This window comes from Ambystoma mexicanum, chromosome 8 (genome assembly GCF_040938575.1).
Source record: "Ambystoma mexicanum isolate Mex_15411 chromosome 8, UKY_AmexF1_1, whole genome shotgun sequence".
NCBI classification, from domain to species: Eukaryota; Metazoa; Chordata; class Amphibia; order Caudata; family Ambystomatidae; genus Ambystoma; species Ambystoma mexicanum.
The window spans coordinates 12,004,401-12,021,425 of NC_090929.1; the positions used below are offsets into that span (position 1 = coordinate 12,004,401).

The 17,025-nt window shown below is 45.9% G+C and overlaps 1 protein-coding gene across 2 annotated transcripts in view; it reads left to right on the forward strand.

Moving 5' to 3' along the window:
* The window catches only part of TOR2A (torsin family 2 member A), a 183,378-nt gene that overhangs the window by 42,852 nt on the left and 123,501 nt on the right, over positions 1-17,025 (forward strand). For both annotated transcript variants that reach the window (XM_069609132.1, XM_069609133.1), the window contains one exon: positions 9,493-9,668. In XM_069609132.1, the coding sequence (XP_069465233.1) occupies positions 9,493-9,668 (176 nt within the window). The remainder of the gene's footprint in view (positions 1-9,492; positions 9,669-17,025) is intronic.

The window sequence follows — 17,025 nt, forward strand, 5'->3', positions numbered from 1 at the left end:
CGCCTCCATGTTCAACAGCGACCATCCGGATTCGCAGTCGCGCCCCTGCGCCTACGGAGAAAAAGACAAGAACAAAGGTGAGAGAAAGAAGGGAAAAGGGAAGCTAAAACTCCATGTTAAGACTTACCTGTTGGGTCATTCCCTTTTCATTTCGGGTCCGCGCCGCATCCAGGCATTTTCGGACCCCGGCTCCCAAGGGGAAAAAGACATCAGCGTTAATGAGTGAATGAAAAGACATTACCAAAAAACGCTCATTAAAGACCTACCTGATTTCCACAAGGATTTCACCGCTCACCTCGGGTCGGTGCCTGTTCCCCGGCATTCCGTACCCCGGCCCCTATGGGGGGAAAAAGACACTAGCATTAGAACATTAATGCATGGACACAAGGGGAACCACTTATAGAAAAACTTACCTGGAAGCCAAGCAAGTTTGGTTCTCACCCATCCGAAAATCCAGTGACGTAACTGGATACCAACGCGCCCCTGCATCAGAAGCAGGATGGAGAGCTCGTCCTTCCAGACCCTAAGGTGAGACGCTACGGGGAAGCACAGGAGGGTGAGAGGGGTAAGTGGGAGGCCGATTGCATTACCCCGCAGACAGTTAACCCCCTATTCTCACCTACAGAAGGATACTTCTGCGAGTCAGACAAGCCAGATCTGGGGCCCGGTCCAGTCCGTCTTCCGAACCCTGCGCATCACCTTAGACGAGGTCACAGCAGCGCGAACCAGGCCAGCGCCCCCGTGGGAGTCAGGTGAGCGTTACAGGTGGTAGTCAGGAGCTGTTAGAACTGGAGTTTGACAAAGGGCTCTTTTTAGGCTTTCAAAGGCCTGATTGCATGCCTCATTCCATTTGACCTTTTTTGAGAATTTTGGAGAGGAGATTACATTCACTGGAGAAGCTATGGTCCCATAGTTCTCAATTAAATTCCTGTAATACCCAGTGAGACCTAAGGCGGCTCTCACCTGGGTTTGAGTAGTAGGTGTTGTCCAATTTTGCACAGCTTCTATCTTGATGAGCAAAGGCCTTATTTCACCACCTCCTACCTCATGACCAAGGTAGACAACTTTACTCTGACCAATTTGACATTTTCTTGCCTTTATGGTCAGTTGGGGCCTGCTCAAGAGCCTGCAAAACAAACCCTAGGTGGTCAACATGTTCTTTCCAAGTAGGGCTGAACATTGTAATGTCATCCAAGTATGCCATGCAGAAGTCCTCATCCCATTCAGAACCTGGTTAACTATCCTTTGGAATGTAGCAGGTGCATTCTTTAAGCCAAAAGGCATAACCTTATACTGGTATAAGCCAACTGGGGTGGAGAATGCAGTTTTCTCCTTGGCATGGTCTGTCAGGGCTATTTGCCAATAGCTTGATGAGAGATCAAATGTGCTGAGGTACTTGGCTGAACCAAGTCTATCCACCAGCTCATCTGTCCTTGGCAAAGGATGGGCATCAGTCTTAGTGACTGCATTTAGAGCTCTATAGTCCACACAGAATCTCAACTCCTTGGATCCTGCCTTTGGTACTAACACAACTGGGCTCGACCATGGACTAGTAGAGGGCTCTATTACCACAAGATCACGCTTCTTGTTGACCTCTCCTTTGTTGTTTGTTCTTACATTCTCTGACATTCTGTAACCCCTGCTTTTGACAGGTAAACAGTTACCAGTGTTGGTCATGCTGATCCCAAGGGGTCAAGCCTGGTGAAAGTGAAAACAAGGGGGCAAATTGATTTAACAAAACTTTGCACTCCTCCTGTTGTTCAGAAGTCAGATTAGAAGAGAGATTGACTCCTTCTATTTGCTCATCCATAGGTTTGCCTCTGAGAAGGTCCGGCAGAGTTTCTCTCCTCCTCCTCTTGAGCTGAAGCTTGAAGCAAAGCTCTGAGTTCTGGTCTCGAGACATAAGCTTTTAGACGGTTGGTGTGAAAGACTCTGGGAGCCTCCTTAGGATTGCCTAAATCCACCACATAGTTCACCTCTCCAAGTTTTCCCACACTCTTGAAGGGTCCTATCCACTTGTCCTGCAAGGCCCTCTGCCTTGTTGGCACCATAACAAGAACTAGCTGGTCTTGAGCAAACTCAACCATGTTGGTCTTCTGGGCATACCAATGCTTGACCAGAGCCTGACCTTCCTTCAAGTTATCACTTGCCTCAGCCATCATGTGACATTCTCCCCTGGAGTCCTATCACATAGTCAGTCACTCTGACTGGCTTAGGGGAAGGAGCACTCTCCAACACCTCCTTGATCATGGCCAATGGACCTATGACCGGATGGCCATAGAGAAGTTCAAAGGGACTGTAACCCACTCCCTCCTGAGGGACTTCTCTATATGCAAAGAGAAGGCATGGCAGTAGAAGATCCCACTTCTTCTTAAGGGGGTCTTCTAAACCTCCTATCATGCTCTTGATGATTCTGTTGAACCTTTGTACCAATCCATTTGTCTGAGGGTGGTATGCGGTTGAGAACTTGTAGGTAACTCCAGTTTTTCCAAATGGCCTTCATGTAGTGGGAGATAACATTTATCCCCCTGTTGGATATTACCTCCTTAGGAAACCCAACCCTGGTAAAAATACCAAGGCGGGCCTTAGCCACAGCCTGAGCTGTAACAGTCCTCATAGGAATTGCTTCAGCGTACCTAGTAGCATGGTCTACTACAACAAGGATAAACCTGTTGCCTGAAGAGGTTGGAGGGTCAAGAGGACCGACAATGTCGATTCCCACCCTCTCAAATGGTACTCCCACCAAAGGGAGAGGCTCTTGGAACCATTCTTACCAGAAGTTTGGCAGGTTTGGCAACTCTTGTAGTACTGGTCTACTTCAGCCCCCATATTAGGCCAATAAAAGTAGAGAGAGAGCGCCTTTCCTTAGTCTTCTTGAAAATCAAGTGACCAGCCAAAGGTATCTCATGGGCTAGTTGCAAGAATTGTGAGTCTGTTCTCTTGGGGCACTACACGTCTTTTGTAGTCTCCAGGGATTGACTCAGTCGGTTCACTATAGAAGAGGCCATATTCCCAGTTTAACCTATACAGGCTCTTGCCCTTCAAGCTGAGAAGCTGCCTGGTGGTGAAGACCTTCCAGAGTAGGACATTCTTTGCCCCTTACTGAAGTCTGTCCTGTTGGGGCCACCTTCTGCCAGTAAAGACTGCAGCTCAGGATGGTCCAAAGGGTCCAGATATCCAATAAGATCCTGGCCTTCTACTAGATCTGAATCCTCAGGCTCTAGTTCAACCACACAGGGTTGTACCCCTCTCTCGGCCTCAGCTGGAGGAGGAATCACAGGTGTGAATTTGAACAACCTAGGAGATTTCTTGGTTGGAAGCACTGGAGTGCTTTCTGCTGGTTTCTTTTTAGAAGTCTTGGGTTTCCCCTTTGCAATTTCTAAGCAACCAGAAGCAGTTAGTAACTCCAGTGGAGTATGAGTGATTTCTTTTTCTATCATCGCCTTGGGAGAGCCTCCCAAGGTCCTCACCCTTGCAGGTCTGGTGAGCTCCTGTAATCTTTTACTAGGAGGTCTGGGAGTACTTGACCCTCCTCCAAGAACTTTAAGATCATTGCCCAACATCACCCTTCCAGGTGCTTCAGATTGGACACTAACGGGTATCCTGACAGTCCTTTCATTGCACTGGATGAGAGCTGGTAACTGGGGAAGCATCTGCACAGGCCCTCCAGCTAACGTGGTGAGGCATTTGGGTGCCTTAGCAACATCCTCCACCTTGAAAAAGATTCATCCACCACAGTTATGCTGGCTCCAGTGTCTCTAATGGCAGGGGTCTCCTGACCATTCATTAGGACACTGGCTTTATAATACTAGTTAGTATTATTTGGGATAGAATTATACACATCTAAATTCTGTTGTTCCCACAACCCCAAGGATACTAAAGATACACTAGCTGAGACTCGGATGGCGTCTTCAGCCAATAGTTGAAAGTTTCCACTGACCATTTGTACTTCCTCCTCTGGAGCGAAGGCTAAGGAGACGGTGTACCCCTGAAGTTTTACCCTTGCATCTGGGATCCCCTTTCACATGGTCAGTTGAACCACAAACCTAACATTTTCCAAATGTCTTTATGAATGGTGGTTTGCTTTGACCTCCTTCTGGTTTAGGACCAGAAGGTAGACTAGCCTGATTCGGTTTCCTTTGTGGCTTACCCTTAGAATTTTGTTTGTGGCCCTCTTTGGAATTGGAATTATTTGAATTCTCTTTGTCTTTCTTAGGCTGCTTTCCCTCATCCTTTTTCTGAGTGACCCCTGAATCCTTGTGAGTAGCCCTGTTGGCAACCCACACGTCAGCAGCCTTGGCTGGCTTCTTTGAATCTAGTTCCTTTGAATCAGCCAAGTGCTGTCTGAGCTCAGGAGAGCAGGCATCATAGATAGACTCCAACATGACACGATGTCTCATTCCTTCATAAGTGTTCACTCTGTAACCCTTAATCCATCCCTCTAAGTTTTTCAAACATTCATTCGCCCAAGTAGCCCAAGGGGTACCATCATGCTTTTTAGGGTCCTAAACCTCTTAAGGTACTGGGAAGGGGTCTTCCAAAATCTAGCTATCAAAGCTAGTTTCACACATTCATAATCCATCATGTCCACCTCCCCAACTCCATTACCACATCAGATGCAACAGGGGGAGCCTAGAGAATAACCAGGTGATCAATTGATTCCCTGTGATTTCCTGGAGCCCATGATTGTACTCAAACATAGCTAACCAATCTAACACATCCAACTTAGGTTCATACATACCCACAATCTCTTTAGGCATCCGTGGTCTTTTTGGACTGGAGGATCTAGAGGATTCGAGAAGAGAAGCATTTTCCAAAGACAATTTCTTCATCTCTAGCTCATGATTGAACTCCATTTCTTTGAGCCTTAGTTCTTGATGTTTCTGTTTAGTTTGGGCACTAATTCCTTTGAATAAGCCTAATTTTTTCTAGAGAGATAAATTCAGGACTTAATGTGGAACCTGACAATGGTCCAGTAGCCACAGGTTGAGGCCTTTGAGCAAGCAGAGGGCCAGAGGGGGTTACATTGTCAGCCTCCTCTTCCTCATCTGCTTCAACAATATGATCAACATTATCATCCTCAATGTTTGCTACATTTGCTGGAGGGGTAGGCACTACAGCGCCTCTCTCCAGTCTTTGGTGTTCTAACAATCTTTCAATCATTTCTGATTTCTTGCCTTTGAAAAGAAGACTTTTCTGTCTACACAGATCCCTTAAATAATCAGCAGTATTAGTACGGAGGGTCTCCTGGCAATAGCTTTCCATATTTTACTTTTAAAATTAACTTTTAGGGCTTATTGAGCCTTGTGGTTAATTGAACCAAGGTACTAGCAGCACTCTAAAATGTAAATCCAATACTTTTATCCTCGCCGCTGTACACCAGTGTTGGGCAGAATCCTATGCAGTTCCCTTAGGGAGCACTACAGAAGAGTAAGACTACAGGTATATGCAATAAATCCTCTTTGGTATCAGTCTGTACCACAAAGATTTAGTTGGTAGCTGTGGCTAAGCAGTCAGACTTATCTCAAGAGGGAGTTGAGCAGTATTCAGGGTTTAAACGATAGGACTACAATACTATGGAACAAGGAAACGCAGACCAAAGCTTTGTATCAAAAAGAATATATATATTTATTTTACATACTCTGATGTTCACACACAAATCACTATTATTAAAGTAAGTTAAAAGAGTCAAAAAGTATACACAACTGCCTATTTAAATTGTAGACCAGGTGAGCAAGAGTGAAAACTGAGCAAAATGGCACAGTATTAAACTAAGCAGAAATGGCGCACTAACAATTTCTTCAGAGGGAGGGAAAGAACAGGTTATACAGGTTTAACCTCTTAAACACACCAGCAACACTTCCCAATTGGATTGTGAACAAGTTAAGCAAGGCAATGTACTTTGTTGGCCGAAGACCAACCGCCTCATGTGTTTAGTAGTAGAAATATATAGCCATAAGCTTGACTAAAGTGCAACCATTTTAAGGTGACTGAAATCGCCATTTTGTTTTCTCTAACGTCTGCCTTTTGCTTTCTGTTAAAACTGCTTTGCTGAAAGCTTATTCTGCTCCACTAGTGCATAATGCAAGGCCGCGAGAGGCATGTTGAAACATAACGCAGCAACCCAGACAGAAATGCCCGGTCTCCTCCCTCACAAATACTTGGACGTAAGCAGCAAGGCATTCTAATCAGTACACAGGTGCCAGCTAGTCTCGTTAATACAGTAGAAATGTTAGAAGCGAACATTAAATGGCTTGAATTATGATCTTCTTTGCGGCCCCCCTTTCCTGAGCCCTGGAGAGCAAGTTGACCCCAGTACACGAATAGAACCTATGAGATAGCAAGGCCTGGAATGTGTCTCTCCCCTGCAAGCAGTTTGCTTGCAAAAACAGAAGCATTGTGTTCTTTAAAACAAAGACTTGTGTCTGTAGGCTTGCAAAATTGCAAACTGTTGCTAAATGAATGTTTGAAGGTGTCCTACTCGTCATCGTCAATCATCGTGCCCAATTCAAAGGAAATGTATTAGGGCCGGTATTGGATGTGTCGCTATTGATTGTAAGATGCTTGTTTTGTATATATGTAACTGTTGTACGATTCTCACACTCTTGCGTCCCCCGGGGTCTGGAAACACATGCCACGGAGCGTGGGACCCAGTTGGCCAACTGAGACTATTTGCTTTGCAATAAACCCTAGCTTTTGGGAATACAACCTCGTGTCTGGCGTATCAGTTCGTGTGTGGTGATTGTGCCTTGTTTCCATACGCAAGGGTCCCCTTGGGGTTTGTCCGCGCGGCGGTGTCTGGGTTTGTCCGCGCGGCGGTGTCTGGGCCGCTAGATCTGGTTTTGCACAGGTGTTTATATAAATTGACTTCGAGGTCGGATAGAGAGGCTTCTTGAAACGCACACACATGATGGCCCGGCCTTTGCGTGCATGTAACGGGAGTCTCCTATCTTGGGCAGTTTATATTTTCAACGCATAGTTTTTGTTTTAAGGGAGCTAAATGCAAGTTCCAGGGATGGTAGCATCGCCGTAGCTCGTAGCGTCGGCGAGCGTAGAGGTCTGTCAGCAGAGGCCGCCCCACTGACCACTCTGTGCTATGAAGGACAAACCCCCCCCCCCCCCCGCCCACTCCCACTCCATGAACATCAAGGGTCATATTAGATTCTCAGCATAGCTTGTGTTTCGTGGCTCCTGTAGGCACACCGGTAAAGGCCCCGCAACCAGTAATGCACACTTGGGATGAAGACCTTTAGAACACATTACTGTGTGTCAGGTCTGTGTGGAGTGTGCATCACACAGCATTCCTAGGGTGTGGGGAGATGTGCAAAGCGCCCAGATGACGTGACCTGCGCTGTGCTGGTGAGGCCAGTCATGTTGCAGTAGGGTATTGCTATTCTCTGAAAAGCTTCTCGCCATTTACAAGGTGCCCTCATTGCTTTAGGCCAAGATTGGCAGTTGGATTTGGCTGCACATTCTCATGCCATCCACTAGCTACTCTGGGAGACCAGTGGAATAGGGTGGCACTAGTCATGTACTTGCATGCGCTCATGGGTCAACCTAAGACCAGCCTTGGCAAAGCAACAGTTTGGCCTTTTGTGTGGGCATGGGCTGTGCATTTGCTAGGCACTGATATAAAAGTACTACCTGACAAAAAGATTGCAACAGCTCTGACATGGAGTATGACCTGGACACATGATTTCAGCACTTGGCAATTGCCCCTTTAATATCTCAAGCCAACACTGTTGGCTTTGTCATTGCTTGTTTTTAAGTGGACTTCAGCCAGATCTAAATCAGGTGGCTAGGACACCGCTGGTTAAGACTTTGTATAATACCGGTAGCCAATTACAGCTGCAATTAGGCCATTAACTCTACAAAAACACTGGCAGTTTGATAACTGCTTGATAGAACAAGCGCAAAAGTCCCAGGGAGATGTGTTTTGGCAGGGGAGGGGCAAGGAGTGGCTGGGAATAGCTGTAGGAAGGATCATGGCCATGGGTGGGTAAACACCCAAACGCCTGCATGCTGTCTCCCTCCTTACATGACCTCGCCCTCCTACCTTTACCCCAATGCAATAGTTTCGACTTACTAATAGCCCAAACTAGAAACGGGGGTGTAAAGAAGAAGAGAGGATGTTAGCTTCAAGGCCTGGGCTACAGGTGGTGGTTGGGCACAAACCATTATTTCCGATTTCATCTACATCAGGAATTTGGACATTCCTGGGAAGTTGTTGACATTCCAGACGCAGTTCTGACAGTTGCTTTTTAATTGGAATTTTGGTGTAAATATCTGTAGCTCTATCCAGGAGGTTAAAACATGCTGGAAATAATACAATGTACAAGGAATTGGGAACTCGTGTGAATGTAAAAAGAGAAGGTGAATCCTGTGATGCACTGTTTGAACGTGGTCTCTGTGAATCCTGCGATGCGCTGTTGGAACGTGGTCTCTGTGAATCCTGCGATGCGCTGTTGGAACGTGGTCTCTGTGAATCCTGCGATGCGCTGTTGGAACGTGGTCTCTGTGAATCCTGCGATGCGCTGTTGGAACGTGGTCTCTGTGAATCCTGCGATGCGCTGTTGGAACGTGGTCTCTGTGAATCCTGCGATGCGCTGTTGGAACGTGGTCTCTGTGAATCCTGCGATGCGCTGTTGGAACGTGGTCTCTGTGAATCCTGCGATGCGCTGTTGGAACGTGGTCTCTGTGAATCCTGCGATGCGCTGTTGGAACGTGGTCTCTGTGAATCCTGCGATGCGCTGTTGGAACGTGGGCTCTGTGAATCCTGCAATGCGCTGTTGTAACGTGGGCTCTGTGAATCCTCTGATACGCTGTTGTAACGTGGGCTCTGTGAATCCTCTGATACGCTGTTGTAACGTGGGCTCTGTGAATCCTCTGATACGCTGTTTTAACGTGGGCTCTGTGAATCCTCTGATACGCTGATGTAACGTGGGCTCTGTGAATCCTCTGATACGCTGTTGTAACGTGGGCTCTGTGAATCCTCTGATACGCTGATGTAACGTGGGCTCTGTGAATCCTCTGATACGCTGTTGTAACGTGGGCTCTGTGAATCCTCTGATACGCTGTTGTAACGTGGGCTCTGTGAATCCTCTGATACGCTGTTGTAACGTGGGCTCTGTGAATCCTCTGATACGCTGTTGTAACGTGGGCTCTGTGAATCCTCTGATGCGCTGTTGTAACGTGGGCTCTGTGAATCCTCTGATGCGCTGTTGTAACGTGGGTTCTGTGAATCCTCTGATGCGCTGTTAGAACTTGGTCTGTGTTTAGTTGACTGTTTGGTAGCCCCCCCCCCATCCCGGGTATATCTGGTCCCCCCCCCCCTAAATGCTAAATGTACTTTCCCCTATGATTGTAAAGCGCTCTGTTGCTTCCTCGAGTGCTTGGTCTGCTCTCAATAAACTAATAGAATAATGTGCAGTGCCTGCTCTAGCGAAAGCCTCTAGCAACATGTCAGTCCTGAGCCAGTTCTTGTCGTTTCAGGAGGATCTGAGAAGCTGGATCCAGGGGAACCTCAGCGCCTGCGGCCGCTCTGTCTTCCTCTTTGATGAGATGGACAAAATGCCCCCAGGTCTCATTGATGTCATCGCACCTTTCTTGGGGCCCTCCTGGGTGGTGTATGGGACGAACTATAGGAAAGCCATCTTCCTCTTCATCAGGTACGTGGTTGCAGGCTGCTGGAAGGCACCATTCGGAGTCCTAAACATAGGGTTAGAGACGCTCCAAGAAACATACAAGATGCATTGTTTATTACTCTTATGCTGACCTGTCAGACAAAAGATGGGTGCACAGCAGCGACACTTTCCGCTAATGCTTGCAGTCAGTGCTCCAGATAATATTTTTAGGTGGGAGTAGTTTACTCCCTATTTTTAAACTTTGAGAGTAAATGTGATTTTAAGGGTAAAAGTGACTTTTCTCCTTTGCAAGAGTAAAATATATGTGGCATCCAGACTACGTGTGCAGAAACTGTATGGAAATCATTACTATGCGGCAGCTTTCTGCATTGTGACAGAATCCACCTTTCATTATTTCTCTAAGGTCTGGCCGTTTGATCTCGTGTGTATATATTTTAATTTTGAAAACGCAAAAGCCTAGCCAATTGCATAGTAAAGCAAGCATGAATTGTATTGTGTGTTTTGAGGTTCGATAGCAGAATTGTCTTTTGACATTTAATTAAAGTCCTCATTACCTGGAGCTGTTACTACCTAATGGTTTGCCAATGTTATGATACAAAAGTGCAGAGAAGCAAGGACTCCATGCTGAATTCTATATCTAATCATGGTCAAATGTTCATTTATGTAGTGCTTTTGGCAAAGCGCTGTACATAGAACATATTTATCACAAATATCACCAAACCGAAGTCGGTACTCCTTTATCGACCTTGAAAGGATGAAAGGCTGAGTTAGCCTTGCTGGGATTCAAACCTGCAAACTACAGATTACGCACATATCGCAGCAACGAGTGCTAAACCAGCTGAGCTATCTTATTGTCTAACATCCTTCAGAGGTTGGTTAACTGAGTATCGATTAGGTATACTAATCAGTGCCTAGATGTTGGACGAACCATGTATGAATCGCTACATGAAGTTAAATACCTGTATGGATTATCACAGGGACCGTTTTTGTTGAGTTTCTATTTCAATTACAAATGTAACTTTCATTTGTTTGTTTTTTAGCAGCTCTTGAGCTTCCTGGAGTGTAGGGTTTTGGATGTTTTTAATTGTAGTCTTGAAGATTTTAGAGGCTAGAACACCTGTGACTGGTGTAATGATAATTACTCACCCTTGCGCAAAGACTCTGTTGCCACTGACCATTTATGGTAATGTACACCATTGACAAAGGTTATAATGGAGGTAAACTAGATCGTGCATAGTCATCATTTTGCACACTGTTTTTATAATTGGTGTAAATTATGGGTGTAAAAATGATCTGCCTTAGCGTGATTATGCATACAGCACACAGTAACTCCGAAAAAAACAATTGTGCAATAGTGGTTTGCTTTCACTGGAAATAAAAACCTAATTTGTTACAAAATATCAATTCTCAATTGCAACTTAGTTTTCCATCTTAATAATTTTACAATCCTAAAATGCTAGGAAAATATGTGCAGTGCTTCCGTTTTGCTCCATGAGCATCAACACAGCAGAAGCTGAATGGAAAGAGGCCATTCCTTTTTGTCAGTGTGCAGTTTCTTTAAAGGCTTCAGAGAAATGCATTCTGTTTCCATGGTTTCCAATTGCATCAAAAGAAGCCTTCTGTCAAGTAACCTGACCTTTGCACTTCCCTCTGCTCTAAACTTGTGTGTAAATGTACACAGGAAAATCATAAAGCTGTCGTATTTACAGATTTTCATGAATAAAAAGGCCTGGTACGCACCTTATCTGGAGGCCTGCTTCCAGTAATGTTATGGCACAAGCTTCCACCACCGCTCGTCCACTCATCACACCACATCGAGCAGTGATTGCAAAGCACGCACTAATCAACTGGCGCCCTTTGATGCTGGCCACACGCTGTAGTGACTGACACACGTGCAACAGTTACACACATTGTGCCATTGTGCACTTCTCATAGCGTCAGTGGCAGATGGCGACGCACTATATCCAAGTCTGTTCTGACTTGTTTTTCTTGCAGAGTCCCTTGTGTTGGAATATTTCAGGCTTCTAAGGGTTTGGGCCTAAACTACATTTTTAAAGTGGGTGTTGGCTTCTGTGCCCTCATGCAGCTACCCACCCCAGCTCCAGTCCTCGGGAGTAGTGGATGCTGGCCGCACTGCTCTGAAAATGTGGATTTATAATGTAGTGAAAAGGGGAATCCCGCACCCTCCCTTGGGGCCAGCCCTTGGTGCTATAATCACTCCTAATCACCTTCCCACACAAGTAAGTTTATACGAAGCACAATGAACTCAGTCTGGAAGAAACCCAATCACACAAAATATATGATGCTTGCATTTATTTCTATAATGTCTAATGAGAACTAAGCAGCAATTTACAATAATATGGGAATAAAAGTGCAAGCTGAATAATGCCAATTATCAGTCGCAGATGAATATGCAATTATTTATCTTGCGCTCCTAGAAAATGTAGATGATCAGGTCAGATCACACCCGGGACCCTCGCCGCTACAGGTGCCCAGCACTCTTCGAGAGAGGAGGGGGGAGGACAGGCCAAGGACCCCACAGTCCTACACCAAAGCGGGGATATGATGCTAGGAGTCTCGGTCCAGATAGTGCACGGCTTGTCGTCCAGGCGATGTTCCTCTTCGTGCGTGCGTTTCACCAAACAGCCCAGGCTCAGTCCCTCCCTTAATGGCCCAGGTATAGTTCTCTTATTAGGGGCTGCACGTCAATCACTATGATGTACCAGCTCTTCGAGAAGCGTCTGGGCTCATCCTTCCGGGCAGTAAACATGTTTTCGGCTGGAAAGTTACAAGACTGGAAACAGCCAGTCTTGGCTCCCAGGCTTCGTAAACATTGTATCAGTGCACCTGGCTCGCAGAGCGAAGATGAGCAAAGCTGTGCAAAGCTGTGCCTGGCTCCCAAGGGCTGCGTAGAGCTTCTTGCAAAGGCTAGATGTTTATGCCTTCATGGAGGGCCTTCGCAGTTAACCCCCTTACAAGCATGTGGGCTCACCCAGTTCGAGAGGCCTGGCTGATTTCAGCATTTTCCTCCACACTTCGAATAAGCTCAAATATACTAAAGATAGCTCAGTAGGTTAGTGCAGGGTACTGCAAGCGCCTAGAAGCTTATCATGACCAATATAAATTGAGTATTCTGTTCATTTGAATTTTGTGTTTTGCGTTGCTGTCATTTTCCTTGAATTTCAGGGCCTCTTTCAGCAATGTTTTTCCCTCGGATATAAGTGTGAGAAACCTGAAGATGTCTCACCCACTTGTCCCCAGGGAGCGGTCATCCAGGTGGCCAGGATACAGCCATTGCTATTGGATCCAATTCCTGAGGGTGGACTAATGAGGGAAGATCACCAGGATGGAGGGTCCTCAGGGAATGGAATTGGGACACCGACGGGTAAGACCCGGTATCCCCCTTCGTATACCTTTTCCTCATCCTACCCCGTAGGACACGCAAACACTCTACTCCCGACCCCCCAAGACCCCCCTTTTCCAGCACAAACACTGTCACCCATTGTGAAAGATGGACAACCACCAAAGCCATTTACCTGACCTGTCCCAACACCAGGGTCAGGCCAAGTCAGGCAATTGACCAGAACCACACACAAACCTGACAGAGCTTTCCCTTCCCCACAGGGATAAAAGGTGGAGCACAAGAGCACAATAAGAGTAAGGCAGACCGCACGACGAGAGGGCTAACTCACCACAGCAGTTCAAGAGGAGGAGAAGGAAGGCGCGAACTGGGAGGGCGTTAAGGAGAGAAGCAACCTTGCTCTTTGTAAGCCAGGACTGTGAAACCTCCACAGACGGAGTCGTAAGACCGCAAACAGTAGCCAGCATGTGTTGCAGCAGATGTCAATGCTACACAAGGCCCTCCTCCGCTGATAACCAACCTGAGGGGAGACGCTTGACATTGTGGTACCGACCTCGACTCCAGAGACAAGAAAAGCAAAACCGAGCGGTTCATCACAGCCGGTGAGTCGATGGGATAACCGATAAGAAACCAAACTGTTTGCACAAAAGTAGCAAAATCAGCGAATTGAAGAAAGTACAAAACATTTCCATACGAGAGGGGAAAGCCAGCAACAGGGGAGTCGGGCACCCCGCAGGTGCTTGCTTGAGAAACTTGGGAACTGCGCAAGAGACTTGGGTGGAAGTGGTTCTACGGGGGGGGGGGTCCTAGCAAAATCCTCCGTACAGTCGACTTTGACCGGCAAATGAAGTTGAAGCTAAGGGAAGTGAATCTGGCATTTTGTGAATTTCAAAAGTTGGCAAGCGTGAACCCGACAGAGGGATGCCGATGAATAGAGGGCAAAGTCTGAAGTCCCAATATACAGTGTGTTGACAAGAGTGAACCCGGCAGAGGGATGTCCACAGTGAACAGTTGACATTAAGATTCGTGAGTGGAACAGATGACATTGTGTCAAAAGCCGTAGTGAACCTGACGGAGGGAGGCTGACATTCGAGAGGTGTCTGAGCCCGGAAGAGGGGGACCCAGGAGTGAAGAAACATCACTCTAAAGATAAAGAAAATATCTTTTGATTTTTTTTATTTTGAATATCAGACTTTCGGAAGCAAGAGATTGAAAACCGAACATCCCACTATTGAGAAGAACTTTCTGGGGATCTGAGCCCGGAAGAGAGGGATCCAGGGGTGGAAAGGCCTCACCCAACGTATAAGCAGAAAGTAACTTTTTTGTTTGTTTTGAACACATCAGATCCTCTGAGGCAAGAGACTTTTTGTAGAAAATGGACTTAACCACCGAAGATTGTGTTGGGTAAGCTGTAGTGTGTGTTGTGCTCAAGAGTCCTACCTTGTCCTGTGCTTAAAACGTGGGGAAGGGATACCCCGACTACTGCATCCTAACTTATTATTTGTGAACACTTCTTTCATTCCTGTGAACCTTATCCCACACTCATTGTTTCTATTTAGCGTAAGGATTGGCAAGAGGTAGCTTGCTCCCATCTTAGATTTAGGTGTTTTTCCAACCTGTATATACAGTTTAATAAACACCCTTGAAAGAGTACGGGCCATACGGGCCATGAAGTGGACCAGCAAATTCCTCCCCTCTTCTACGCTTTCCACGGATAATATTAATCCATTGACCTTTGGAACACTCAGACATTGCTGGTCGTCACAGATGGACTAATTCAATAATGTTTGTTTGGGGTTGGATTGAGCTCGACCCGGGAAGAAATTGTATGAGTCTCTGCCCTTTGTTTTGAGAACATGAATGGGTCTTTATCTCAACACAAGTTGGCTAAATTGAAGAACAAGAGTCATTCTACAATAAATTGTGAATTACCAGCCTCAGCCACTATTGAGTTGAATGTGACAATTTGTGGAATTTATTTAATTGTATTTGAGTGCTTTGTCCTGAAGCTGTGTGTATCAGTCGTTGACTAGATCCATCAAACCGTCGAAACTACTGTGCAAAAATTTATTTGGTTGGCATTTTGGTAATCACCTCTGATTTCACCAGATTTGGTAGTTGGCGCAATGCACCTTCATTTTTCATGATGTTTAGCCTGCATGCACTTTAGTGCCTTTTTGCACTTTGAATGTTTCTAGACTTCACAATTTGAAGTCTCTTTGACTTGTTTTCAACTAATTAGATGCTTTTTTGGTTTGTCCGCATTTCATACTCTCGATGTATTTTAGTATTGACTGAAATTCCTTATCCTAGTATTTAGTGAGCCACAGCCTCTTTCCACGTGATCCCCTTCACTTGGTGAGAGTTCTGTTCCTCGGTCAGCTGTCTTTGGCATTGACCACACACCTGGATTAGCACTTTATTCTTTGCCTCTCCTTTTTACTATGAAAGCCCAATATGAATTATGGGCTTCATTTTCAGACCTATGTTATCTGATTATCAATAAAATGTCATTATTGATTATATGTTTGGTGTTCTGCTCTGACTTTGCCTTCCTCAGCTATTCATTGGGAATCTGTATATATTATAATTAATGTGGGGTTCGTGAGACGCAATTTTCCCTTGTTTCTTGAAATAGCAGCTTCCCCTGTGTCCGTGAGGAAGGGGACACCCATCCTTTCGTTTGTCACTTGAGGTGATTTCAACTCCCTTTCCACAGTTTTAACAGCGTGCGACTCTACAAGGGATTCTTCTGAACTCTCTAACTTTGTGCAAGACTTTTACCCAAGAAGTCCATCAGAGCTATTGACTTTGTCCAACTGACTTTGGCTGTCCTGGCTCCCTAAAGGCACTCTTCTGAATCCATTGACTTTGGCATTGCTTGTTCCCCCCCCATAGGTTGTATCTTGTTAAGCACTGCTACTGCTGGGAATGGTTTACCTGGACTTCATTGGAGGGTTCCAACTGTCCTCACTTGTTCTGAGAAACTGTTCTAACCTTTTTACTTCCCTTAATCCTTCCTTTCTGCAACTCAGAATGTAGAAAGTATATTGGTGTGATATATAAATGCAAATACTAGCCTTGTGATTACAGTCACCTCGGGGTGGGGGAGAAATGTATTGAGCATATCCAAAGATTATTCACTGGCTTTATTGATTCTGAAAACTAATTCCAAAAGTGTCTTAGTTTCGTTACAATCTTTTGCCTTTTAAAGAATGCTTATTTAAAACTGATGTTAAATAACTATAACTGAAACCTTGAGTGTAGGTGTTACTTGACTATTTGTATTTATGGATTTCATCTGTACAGCTCTACAGCTCACAGTTACCCCTCTTGAGAGGGCTGCTCAGTCACACTACCAACTTTAGTACAGGCCTATACCAAAAGGCGGGTTACTGTGTAGTCTCACACGGTGTGACGGCACCAATTCTTACTCAACACTGGTTTACTTTCCTGCCAGGACTTTTCAAACTGTTTTTATAATGTAGGTAGGTTTCACACTTGTACACTAGGCGATAGTCTTTCCATGCTCTTCTTAGTTTGATTAATGAACCTCCACCTTCCCGTTCAGTATTTTCATTATTGGTCAACGGGCGTTCTGCCCGTTTCAACAGAGTATTTAATCTTCCCCATGGTACGCGGCATTCGCCCTCGAGTGCCCCAGTGTCCTGCTCTTCCCCTTTTGGCTGCTCTGGTGTTCCTCGTCTGGATTATTTCCAGCAGCCGTCCAGCGTCAGGCAGCACTGTGCTTGCTTTCCAGTGTCTGTCTGTCTGGCTTCGCATGCAGTGAGGTTCACTCTGCAGTGTCTCTCTCTCTCCCTGTGATTCTCGGTCTGTTTCTCTCAGCTGATGTGTATTTAAATGTCCTGCTTCTATGTAGCTCCCGCCAAAGACTGGGACGCAGGGCAGGCTTCCAAGACTGGGACGCAGGGCGGGCTTCCAAGACTGGGACGCGGGGCGGGCTTCCAAGACTGGGACGCGGGGCGGGCTTCCAAGACTGGGACGCAGGGCAGGCTTCCA